This window comes from Phodopus roborovskii, unplaced genomic scaffold, assembly GCF_943737965.1.
Source record: "Phodopus roborovskii unplaced genomic scaffold, PHOROB, whole genome shotgun sequence".
Classification (NCBI taxonomy): domain Eukaryota; kingdom Metazoa; phylum Chordata; class Mammalia; order Rodentia; family Cricetidae; genus Phodopus; species Phodopus roborovskii.
This window is the reverse complement of record NW_026125020.1, coordinates 15,739-28,376: the sequence shown is the minus strand read 5'-3', so window position 1 is coordinate 28,376 and position 12,638 is coordinate 15,739. Positions and strand designations below refer to the sequence as shown.

The following is a 12,638-nucleotide window of genomic DNA, read 5'->3' as shown; positions in this document are numbered from 1 at the left end:
AAAAAGAAAAGAAAACAGGTCTCTCTCTGTAATCTAGGCTGGTCTCAACTCATAGGAAACCCCCTGCTTGCCTCTGCCTCCCAAGTGATAGGATTACAATCATGAGGCACCATGGTCAGCTATTAGATTCTTTAAACAAAGAACAATAAAGACTGCTGACATTAAATGGCTCTAAGAATAAGTCTCTGCTGTCTGGAATAGTAAGGACAAGAACTGTTCCTTTAGGTCCTAGAAGCACACAGGGTAAAGGCCTATAGTTAAATACTTAACACCTGGAAATGACCAAGTATTAATGTGAGCCTTCCGAGACCTACACTGAAGAACCAAAAGGAAGCTTTAATTAATTGAATAACTGTTCTATGACCAAGAAAGGGAAGGTAAGCATTATGATCCTATGAACTGACTTCAAGTCAATTCTCACATTTAATATAATTCTAACACTAATCCAGCAAAGGCATGGATATATTTAAAAACATACCAAAACAAAAATACAAGAACTAGAGTCCATGCTTTACCAAGTAGTAACAGCTTATAAAGCCATAAATTCATCAATTTACTCTGGTCATCTCAGAGTGTAGATGGTAAGAATCTGTAATCTATATTTGGGAAGTAGAGGCAGAGTATTAAGAGCTGGAGGCCAGACTTATCTACAAAGGAAGTTTTAGGCCAACATGAGATATACACCGTGACTGCATGTCAAAACTGATGGACCAAACAATCAAACAATAGCACAAAGTAGAAATCTAGACTAAAAGAAAAACACCAAAACAGACTCATAAGCACTACAAACTGTAGTCTGTGCTAATGCAGACACTACCATGACAGAGAAAAGTTGTAAATGGTACACTTGATTAGCCAAAAAAAAAAAAAGGGGGGAATATCAACATTTAGGCCAAAGTAAAACCAAATAGTGAAAAACAAATGCTAAATTTAAAGAAAAATCACTAATAGGATTTTCAGAAAGAAATAAATCAAGAAAAAGAGCAGTTGGGTATTTGTTTGAGACAAGATTTTGTAATACAGCCTAAGCTGACTTCGAATATAGTATATTTCTTTCTGCCTCTCCCTCCCAAATGCTGATATTGTAGGTGTGCAACACTATACTGGCTCAGAACCCAACGATTTAAATACATCAAAAATAATGCTAGTGGGGCTAGAGAGATGGCTTGGCAGTTAAAAGCATGCATTATTACTTGTCCAGAGGACTCACTTTAGATGGCTCACAGCTACCCCTAACTCCAGCTCCATGGGCTCCAACACCCAAGGCCTCTGTTGGCATTGCACACACATGGCACGCGCGCACACACACACACACACACACACACACACACACACACACACACACGTTGTGGAATATTATTTTAAGATGTGCTACATTTGTTTATGCTATGGAACACTTGTTTTAATGATGCAAAGATGTGTTATATTCTTTTATGTTACATTTGTTTAACTCTGTGAAGCTGTGATTCTTTGCCTATCTAAAACACCTGATGTTCTAAAAATAAGCTGAAGAGCCAGTATCGAAGCAGGAGAAAGGATAGGTGGGACTAGCAGGCAGAGAGGATAAATAGGAGAAGAGGAAGGAACAAGATAGAACAAGGAGAAGAGGATGTCAGGGGCCAGCCACCCAGCCAACCACAGAGTAAAAGTGAAAGTAAGATATATAGAAGAAAAAGAAAAAGCCCAAAGGCAAAAGGTACTTGGGATAATTTAAGAAAACCTGGCAAGAAATAAGCCAAGCTAAGGCTGGGCATTTATAATTAAAAATAACCTCCTCAAGAATAAACCTCCATATGAGATTAATTTGGGAGCTGGGTGGCAGGCCTCCCAAAAGAGCAAAGAACAAAAGAGTAGTAAAACAATCAACAACATATACATACACAAACATACACATAAATATCAAATAGATAAGTAACACTAATGCTAGCATTATTTCCTAGCAGTAAGGAGGCTGGGGAAATAACAGGCAGAAAGACAATAAGGGGACCCTGGCTGTACCTGCTAGTAGGCAAATTACACCAGCTGACACAGTAGCACCAAGGCTGAGCATGCCTCAGGAAAACAGAACATGCAACCAAGCAAAAAGAGAAAGTTCAACCAGTAAAGAGGAATAACAGACAAAATTACAGGACTAAGACAGCATACAAGTTTCTCCTAATTTCCTTTATCCTAATGTATAAAGATGACATCAAACAACAGCTGTTTGGCAGTGGTAAAGCTGACCTTGCAATTCCACCCTCACACCCCCAAAGGCAACTATGAGCTCTCCTCGCAGCAACAAGACAGAACTCAGTATCCCATTTCTAAACCATTTATTTATTTTTATTTGGTTGCATTTGTTTATATTTTGAGACAGGATCTCTCTATGTAGCCCTGGCTGTCCTGAAGCTTGATATATAGTCCAGACTGACCTCAAACTCAGAGAGATCCTGCTGCCTCTGCCTTGAGAGTGTGGGTTAGAGCTGTGAACCACCATACCCGACTTCTAAGACTATCATTAAGTCCAGGGACTCCCCCCACTCCCGCCCACCCCAAAAAAGCCACCGAGGAATTGAGAAGACATGCATTTAGCTAGAGCATCTGCTCCCTACACAACAGTCTAAACACTTCAACTCAACTGATCCAGTCAACTGTTTCCCAGACCTCAATTTATGTATACAGTCTAAACAGGATAGTAACCTACAATTTACATTTGAAACTGTCCCATTAAAAAAGTAAGCACATGTTTCTCTTATGTGCTTCTGCTCCAGATACTCAAGGCAAGACTCATCTTAAGCAATCCTTCAGAATATATTCCAAATGTATCTTTTTCTTATGAAAATGGCTCATTGGACTAGAAAAATGGCTCAAAGTATAAGAGCACTGACTTCCAGAGGTACTGAGTTCAATTCCCAGCAACCACATGATGGCTCACAACCATCTACAATGAGATCTGGTGCCCTCTTCTGGCATGCAAGCAGACAGAATTTTAAAAATGGTATATTAAGCTTAAGTGGGAACTTAGTCACAAAAAGCAGGGTAAATGAGGATTAATTAGCATCAATCTCAGCTTCCACCTTTGCATATGCAGCAGGATCTTAAGACCTTGCTAGAATCACAACACTATAGGGGAACACAAAAAAGATAAAACAGACCATACACATCAGGAAAAGTCTTTCAAAACACCAAACACACTTATTTTGTTGTGAATTCAGTTCTGGGTGGTTTTTTGTTTGTTTGTTTGCTTGCTTTTGATGTACTGACAATAGAACCAGGACCCCTGTGCATACTAAGGGAAGGCTCTACTACCAAGCTATACTTTCAGGTTTTTGTATCCTTTTTGTACTGGGAAGTGGGTCCTGCTATGTTTTCCATGACTGGCCTCAAAAGGTCATCTTCCCTTAGCTTTGTGAGTAGCCAGAACTGTAAGTGCTACCAACATGACTGACTAGAGTAAATTTTAGCCTTCTATTACTCTCTCTGAGCAGCCCCATGTTATTTATTTATGTCTGCTTTGCCCTCTTCTAGCTTTAAGAAAGGAAGAAGAGGGAAAGAAGGCTGCTGTCCTGTATCTAGAACGGATTTTCCATCTGCAAAACTCCAAAGGAAAGATCAGGTTAAGATGAATGGCTCATTTCACTAACATGGCATAGCAGCATCTAATGTAAACAACCAAACAACCTTTCATGATCCCGAAATATCCCCTTCAGCTAACATGAATGCTGCCTTCATTTTAGGGGTCACTCGGTTCTTTCATATATAACTTTACTTACGGCCTTCCACAAAGAGCTTTGAATGTATGTTTCTTAAACTTATTTAAGTTGTTTTTTGTTTTGAAAGTTCAAGCCTGGAGCCAGACCTAGTGTACAGCCCTGCAACCTCAGCTGTCTGGCAGGCTCAGGCAGGAGAACTGCCAAGTTCAAAGCCAGCCTGAACAACTTAGTGAGACTTAGTCTCCAAATGAAAAGAGAGGTTTGGGAGGTAGCTCAGTGCAAGAGCATAAGGCAGTGGGTCCAGTCCCTAGTGCAGGGAAAATTTACTAAGCCACTTAAGGCTATGAAACTCTGTCTTTCAAGTAGTAAGTTTTGTTTTTCTCTCCCATTAGCTCCCAGACAAGAGAATGTGAGCATAACCAATTCTCTGCACAAACTCCAAGACAATGGTCAGTAATATAATTGTTTGATATAATAATGACATGCTGTTAATAAGCTTTTAAAATTGAAGTAAACGGGGACGGGGGGGAGCATGGTTAAACTGGGCACATGGCTTTAATCCTAGCACTCAGGAGGCAGAGGCAGGTGGATCTCTGAGTTTGAGGCCAGCCTGGTCTATACAATGATTTCCAGGATAGCCAGAGCTACATACTAAGAGCCTGTATCAAAAACCAAACAAACAATCAAACCAGATGGTTAATCTACCAGGGTAACATGGTAGATTAATTAATGTGATCACTCACTTGGCAAATACCCTGCACTACATGCTAGCCACTGGAGAAAAACACATGTTCCCTACCCCCAGAAACCTAAGTCTGGGAAAGATGAAAGACATTAAACAGATTACTTTATAATTACATTCATAAATGCATCCATCGTGTGTTAAGTAGAGAGAAATAACAAAGAACTCAATTTAGATTGGGGGAGGGGCTCGTTAGTCTCTGAATTATAAGAGTGATATTTGAGCTAGACCATGAATAGGAGTTTGAGAAGTGGAGGACTTGAGCACTTTACCTTTTAGACAAAACTATCATTTAAAAAGGTATCATGTGAGGAGGAAGGTAGAGGCTGGGAACAGCTAAGTGTCCACTGTCTAGTCCAGGTATGGGTGAAACTTCAGTGGTAACTAAAGAATGTTGCACAAGTACAGAGATGAATGCAGCCAGTAGAACTGACAGACAGACTCAGTCATGACCTTGAGAGAACACAAAACAACACAGAAAGAGGAGGATATGGAATTCATACACACAACACGGCCCTGAGAATCGTGAAACTAGCATACCTGCCACCTTTGGAAACCACCCTGTGAAGGAAGGGTCCTGCTAAGCTTTGGCTTAGCATAGCTAGCTAGTAGAACAGGTAAGCAGAGTCAGACCAAACCTGTCAACTTCACACTAAAAGATGACAACATAACAAAATTTAAAACACAAAATATAGTTTTGTCATCAGAGGGTCAAACAATTCTTATAATGTTAAAAATAATAAAGAAAATATCTGATTTTATTAATTAATTAATTTTTAGGCAGGGTCTCACATGTAGACAAGACTGACCTAGAATTCACAGAGATTCACTTGCCTCTGTGCCTCCCAAGTGCTAGGATTAAAGGCATGCACCACTATGCCCAGCAAGAGAATATATCTGGAATAGTACAATGCTTTGTTAATAAAAATTAAACCAGTGATGCGCCTATCTCCGCGGGTCCACTCTGAGTTCCCCGTCAGCAAGAACCCTGACCCCCAAAGCAGGGCCTCTGCTAAAGAAAGAGGCCTCAGCTGGAGAGTTCCAGTTTCCAGTGAGATCCAACTATCCTACAAAAACTTCCCAAGTTACAGCTCAGCCTTTGTCCTCTTCCACCAGCCATTGGCTAGAGGTGAGTTTGGGCCCAATTGGAGAGGCCTCTCCCCTACAACCTCTCCTCCTCCCCCCCCAACTCCCTGAGTTGGCCCCTGATCCCTCTGCTCCTGTGTCCTGTCCCCATCGAGAGCACCCTTGGAGCTCTGATACACCCCCACCCATCCCCACCGTGAGCCCACTGTTCTGCCTCTCTGGTTGAGCACTGGGGCAGAGGGTGGAGCCAACAGTCCACCCTACTTCGGAGACTTCTCCGAGCAACTCTGAACAAAGGAGACCTGCCTATCCACATGGAACCACCCATAATTTCCACCTGCTTGGTCTCTGACCCCACCTCCAGTCCTCTGCTGGAGTCCTGGGCCCCTCCCATAGATCCGCCTATCTCCCCGAGTCCACTGAGGTTCCCACCAGCAAGATCCCTGACCCCCAAAGCAGGGCCTCTGCTAAAGAAAGAGCTGGAGAGTTCCAGTTTCCAGTGAGATCCTACTATCCTGCAAAAACTTCCCAAGTTACAGCTCAGCCTTTGTCCTCTTCTGCCAGCCATTGGCTAGAGCCATTGGCTAGAGGCATCTTCTACTGGATCCTCAGCCCTGACCCCATCGCTGGGTCCCTGTCTGCGGAGAGACCTCCTATAGAGCTTTGACCACCCAGAGCTACAGGTATTGAATCTCTGACCCACATAAGCCCACCGGTGAAGTACCATAGAGAGAGGGGGAGACCCCACCAACACCTACTGGAAGAAGCTATGGGAAGACAGCAATACAAGAAAACACCGAATAACAGAAAGACAAGCATGACACAACTAGAATCTAGGGAATCTACACCAACTAGAATCTACAACAACAAAGCAGAGGAAGAAGAAGGGAACGACTTAAAAATTACCTTCATAAAAATAATAGAGGCCCTCAAAGAAGATGTGAGAAAATCCCTTTAAAGAAATGGAGGAAAAAACAAACAAACAAAGTGGAAGAAATGAACAAATTCCTTAAGGAAAGTAAAGAAAGTACAGAAAACCAAGAAAAAAACAATTAAGCAGGTGAAGGAAACGGTTCAAGACTTGAAAACTGAAATAGAGAAAATAAAGGCAACACAAACCGAAAGAATGCTGGAAATAGAAAGACTGGGCAAAAAATTGGGAACTACAGACGCAAGCATAACCAACAGAATTCAAGAGATGGAAGAGAGAATCTCAGGCGCAGAAGATAAACTAGAAGAAATAGATTCATCATCCAAAGAAAATCATAAATCCAACAAATCCTTAACACAAAACATCCAGGAAATGTGGGACACCGTGAAAAGGCCAAACCTAAGAATAATAGGCATAGAGGAAGGTGAGGAAGCCCAGCTCAAAGGTGCCGAAAATATATTCAACAAAATCATCGAGGAAAACTTTCCAAATCTGAAGAAGGACATGCCCATGAAAGGACAAGAAGCATACCGAACCCCAAATAGGCTGGACCAAAGAAAAAAAGACCCTCAACATATAATAATCAAAACACCTAGCATACAGAATAAAGAAAGAATATTAAGAGCAGTGAAGGAAAAAAGGAGAGGTAACATATAAAGGCAGACCTATCAAAATTACACCAAACTTCTCCATGGAAACCCTCAAGGCCAGAAGGTCCTGGATAGACGTTCTACAAGTATTAAAAGAACACGGATGCCAGCCTAGGCTACTATATCCAGCAAAACTCTCAATCACTATACAAGGAGAAAACAAGATATTTAATGACAAAACCAGATTTTCCCAATACGTATCTACAAATCCAGCCCTACAGAAAGTATTGGAAGGAAAACTCCAACCCAAGGAAGGTAACTATGCCCACAAAAATGTAGGCAACAGATAATCCAACTACACCAGAAACCAAGGGTAAAGCAGAACAAATATATTCACAATACCACTGCCAACAACAAACCTAAAATAAACAAGCATCAACAATCAATGGTCCTTACTCACCCTCAACATTAATGGTCTTAACTCACCTATAAAAAGACACAGGCTAACAGAATGGATACGAAGACAGAATCCATCCTTCTGCTGCATACAAGAAACACATCTAAGCTTCAAAGATAGGCATTACCTCAGGGTAAAGGGTTGGGAAAAAGATTTTCCAATCAAATGGAACCAAGAAGCAAGCAGGCGTGGCTATCCTAATATCTAACAAGTTAGACTTCAAACCAAAGTTAATCAAAAGAGATAGAGGGTCATTTCGGATTTATCACAGGAGAAATCCATCAACACAAAGTCTCAGTTCTGAACATCTATGCCCCTAATACAAAGGCACCCACATTTGTAAAAGAAACGCTACTAAAACTCAAAGCTCATATAAAACCTCACACACTTATAGTGGGAGACTTCAATACACCACTCTCAACACTAGACAGGACCACAAATCAGAAACTCAACAAAGAAACAAAAGAACAGAAGTTATGTCTCAACTGTGGTTAACAGACATCTATAGAACATTCCATCCAAAGACAAAAGAATATACCTTCTTCCCTGCTCCACATGGAACCTTCTCTAAAATCGACCACATACTAGGTGGCATAACAAACCTCAACAGATACAAGAGACTAGGAATAGTCCCCTGTATCTTATCGGACCACCATGCTTTAAAATTGGAATTCAACAACAACACAAATAGCAGAAAACCTGCAAACTCATGGAAACTGAACAATGTGCAATTGCACCACACCTGGGTCAAAGAAGAAATAAAGAAATTAAGAACTTTCTAATATTCAACGAGAATGAGGACACAACATACCCGAACTTATGGGACACCTTGAAAGCAGTGCTACAAGGGAAGTTCATTGCACTAAGTGCCCATATGAAGAAAACAGAGAATAGTCCCATAAGAGAATTAACAGTGCAACTGGAAAGCCTTAGAACAGAGAGAAGCGAACTCACCCCATAGGAGTAGATGCCAGAAAATAATCAACTTGAGGGCTGAAATCAATAAAATAGAAACCATAAAAATAGAAACAATAAAAAAAAAAAAAAAAAAAAACAATGCAAGGAAGAGTTGGTTGTTTGAGAAAAGGTTTGTCTATCTTGTTTGTCAACAAGATAGACAAACCTTTATCCAAATTAACGAAAAAGCAGAGAGAGAGAGAACATGCAAATTAACAAAATCAGAAATGAAAAGGGGAACATAACAATGGACACAGAGGAAATCCAGACAATTTTCAGGTCATACCATTGAAAATCTGTATTCCACAGAAATTAAAAATTCAAAGGAAATGGACAAATTTCTGAATAACTATCACCTACCAAAATTAAATCAAGAACAGAAAAACAACTTAAATAGACCTATAACCCGCAATGAAATAGATGCAGTCATCAAAAACCTTCCAACCAAAAAAAGTCCAAGGCCAGATGGATTCAGTGCAGAATTCTACCAGACATTCAAGGAAGAACTAATACCACTACTTCTCAAACTCTTCCACAAAATAGAAACAAAGTTCATTGCCAAACTCTTTTATGAGGCCACAATAACCTTGGTACCCAAGCCTCACAAAGACACAACTAAGAAAGAAAACTACAGACCAATATCCCTCATGAACATCGATACAAAAATAATCAATAAAATACTGGCAAACCGAATTCAAGAATACATCAGAGAAATCATCCACCATGACCAAGTAGGCTTCATCCCTGGAAAGCAGAGATGGTTTAACATACAAAAATCTATCAACATGATCCACCATATAAACAAACTGAAAAAGAAAAACCATGATTATCTCCTTAGATGCTGAAAAGGCCTTTGACAAAATTCAACACCCTTTCATGATAAAGGTCTTGGAGAGGCCAGGGGTAACAGGAACATACCCAAACATAATTAAGAGCAATATACAGCAAACCAACTGCCAACATCAAACTGAATGGAGAGAAACTTGAGCCAATTCCTCTAAAATCACGAACAAGACAAGGCTGCCCTCTCTCTCCATATCTCTTCAATATCGTACTAGGAAATTCTAGCTAAAGCTATAAGACAACAAAAGGAGATCAAGGGGATCCAAATTGGAAAGGAGGAAGTCAAACTGTCTCTATTTGCAGATGATATGATAGTTTACATAAGCGACCCAATAAACTCTACCAGGGAACTCCTACAGCTGATAAACACCTTCAGCAAACTAGCAGGATACAAGATAAACTCAAAAAAATCAGTAGCCCTACTTTTTTCAGATGAGAAAGAGACAGAGAAAGAAATCAGAGAAACATTACCCTTTACAATAGCCACAAGCAACATAAAGTACCTTGGGGTAACACTTACCAAACAACTAAAAGACTTATATAATAAGACCATTGTGGCTCTAAAGAAAGAAATTAAAGAAGATAACAGAAAATGGAAAGATCTCCCATGCTCTTGGATAGGTAGGATAAACATAGTAAAAATGGCAATCTTGCCAAAAGCAATCTACAGATTCAATGCAATCCCCATTAAAATCCCACCACAATTCTTCACTGACCTTGAAAGGATAATAATCAACTTTACATGGAAAAACAAAAGACCCAGGATAGCCAAAACAAAAGACCCAGGATAGCCAATAAAAGAACTTCAGGAGGCATCACCATTCCTGACTTTAAGCTCTACACAGAGCTATAGTTCTGAAAACAGCCTGGTACTGGCATAAAAATAGACAGGTAGACCAAAGGAATCAAATTGAAAATACTGGTATTAACCCACACACCTATGAACACCTGATTTTCAACAAAACAGCTAAAATTATACAATGGGCGTAAGACAGCATCTTCCAACAAATGGTGCTGGCACAATTGGATGAGGATGTGAGAAGACTTGCAGATAGACCCATGTCTGTCGCCATGCATAAAATTCAAGTCCAAATGGATTTTTAGACCTAGATCAAAGGATCACCAGCCTATAATTCACACCACCAGAGGAACTAGGATACAAGGTGTATTCTAAAAGATTCATATAAAGTCCCTCACAGAACCGGGAAGGGACATGTCCCCAGAGCACAGGGGAAGTGGGGGAGGGCAGCAAATGGAGAGAGAAGGAGGAGAAAATGAGGGAGAGGAAAGGAAAACACGTGCAACCAGGAAGACTGAGCCCGGGTAGGAATAGAAGACAGGAAAGAGAAAGAGAGAGAGAGAGAGAGCATAAAAGAAGGAGCCAATATTGGTTTGAAGATAAAATTGAACTCAAAGAAAGGTCTAGAGAACTACAAGACTGCCGCCAACTAACAATCTGAGCTTCCGTGAAAGGCTACCATAAAAGCCCTTCCTGGATAGTGAGATCAACAACCAACTTATCCATGGAGCCCTCAACTAATGCCTGTTGGAAACAAGAGCAAACACCCATACAAAAACACTGAGTCCAAGTAGAACCCAGATGCAGATGGAGAAGACAAGACCAGGCGACAGAAACACACACAGACAGCTTACCTGAACAAGGAGGAGCCCTAACGGGCCACCAGACTGATAGCTGGGAAGCCAGCATGGGACTGACTCAGGCCCCCCTGAATATGAGTCTCAGCCAGAAGGGACTGAGCAGTCTAAGAGACCTCAGACAGTGGAGCCAGGATGTACCCTGGTGCACAAAAGGACCTTGCGAACACATCCCCCATGGAGAGATAACTGCCTTAATCTAGAGACAGGAGAGAAGCCCTAGTCCCTACTTCACATGACCTGTCAGATATACATGACCCCAACTGGATGACATTCCCTACATATGGAATTGGGGTGTGGGGATGGGAGGGGGAGGGTGGTTAGAGTGCATGTGAGGGGGCAGAGAGGGTAAAAGGGAGGGAAGAAGGGAGGGATGGGGAGGAGGGAGGGAGAGGGAACTGGGATCGACATGTAAAATAATAAATTAAATTAAAAAAAATGCTTTGACTCCAAAATTTAAGTTCAAGGACAAGTTACTGGGGAAATGGATTTTTATTTTTGTTTCCACAGAAAATGAAAAGATGTGGATTCCTTCCAGACTAATGTGGTTTGATCAAGCCAGACCGCCTGAAACAGAGTACCAGGTGATCCTACATTCAAAACAACTGGACAAAGCAGCCTTACAGATTACAGCCAGGATTTCTGCATCTTCTTAGAATCCCCCATGACAGTGCCCCTTACCAGCTGGAAGTAGTTTGGAAAGAACGACGCCCAAGTTCCCAAATATTGTCTATAAATGTTTGTTTTCATTAAATGGACTTGGTTATAAAAAATAAATTAATTAATTAATTAAACAAGATAGTTATTAAAAGTACATTGAGAAAAGGAACCTAGCAAATTAGAAAATAAAATCATAAAGATACTATAGGCCAACACACATCAAAATAGTACACCTCTACTACAGTGCCCATGTCTGAACACATCAGTTTTACCTTTCTTTAAAGAGTGCAGTGCTGAGGTGAAGAAGGTCAAGTAACCAGGGGGCTGAGGGGAGCCACTGAACTCAAAGTAGCCGAGTACTCCAGGCTGAAGGAAGAAGAGCACACAATTAGGAGACAGAGGTATTGTCAGCTTTGTGATTAACAGCTGATATCTTCCATCTATGAAAACATGACCCCAGGCATGGATAGGGAATATATTGCTGCATTTCACTTTCTAACCCTGACCACCTGAGGAAGGCTGTAGGCTCCAGTTAACTTCTCCATTTCTTTTGGCAGCATGGAACCCTGGCACCAAACCTCACCACGCTCACAATTTCATTCTTGTAGTTTCGGAGTAAACTATATCAGCAACATCACTGTACCTTTCTTGGGTTTCTCTTGCAATCACTTCCTCTCCAAATTCACCTCCCCCTTTGGTAGACATCAGGTTGTATCTGGCTGGCTTTGCCTTAGCCAGGTCTCTTCTTTTTCCCCACATCTAACACCTCCAAGTGGCAAGGCTCCTTTCTGGTCAGGTTAGTGACAGAGACCCAACTGGGGACCTCTTTCCCCAACATCCTCAAACTGCTGCTTAATCTACTCCTCAAAGCTTGCAGAACAGCCCTTCAATACGCCAAACTAAAATTAACTGCTCCCCACAATACATCTGCTTTGCTTGCTCCCCTCTTTGAAGGTCTCATGGGACCCCTGTCTGGCCTCCATGCTACATCTTTAAAAATAAAAAAACACTTGAATTATTTGCA

At 41.1% G+C, this 12,638-nt stretch overlaps 1 protein-coding gene across 2 annotated transcripts in view; it reads right to left on the bottom strand.

Moving 5' to 3' along the window:
- The window catches only part of LOC127220442 (thioredoxin domain-containing protein 11-like), a 49,469-nt gene that overhangs the window by 30,381 nt on the left and 6,450 nt on the right, over positions 1-12,638 (bottom strand). For both annotated transcript variants that reach the window (XM_051182660.1, XM_051183277.1), the window contains exon 2: positions 11,887-11,980. In XM_051182660.1, coding sequence (XP_051038617.1) covers positions 11,887-11,980 — 94 coding nt within the window. The remainder of the gene's footprint in view (positions 1-11,886; positions 11,981-12,638) is intronic.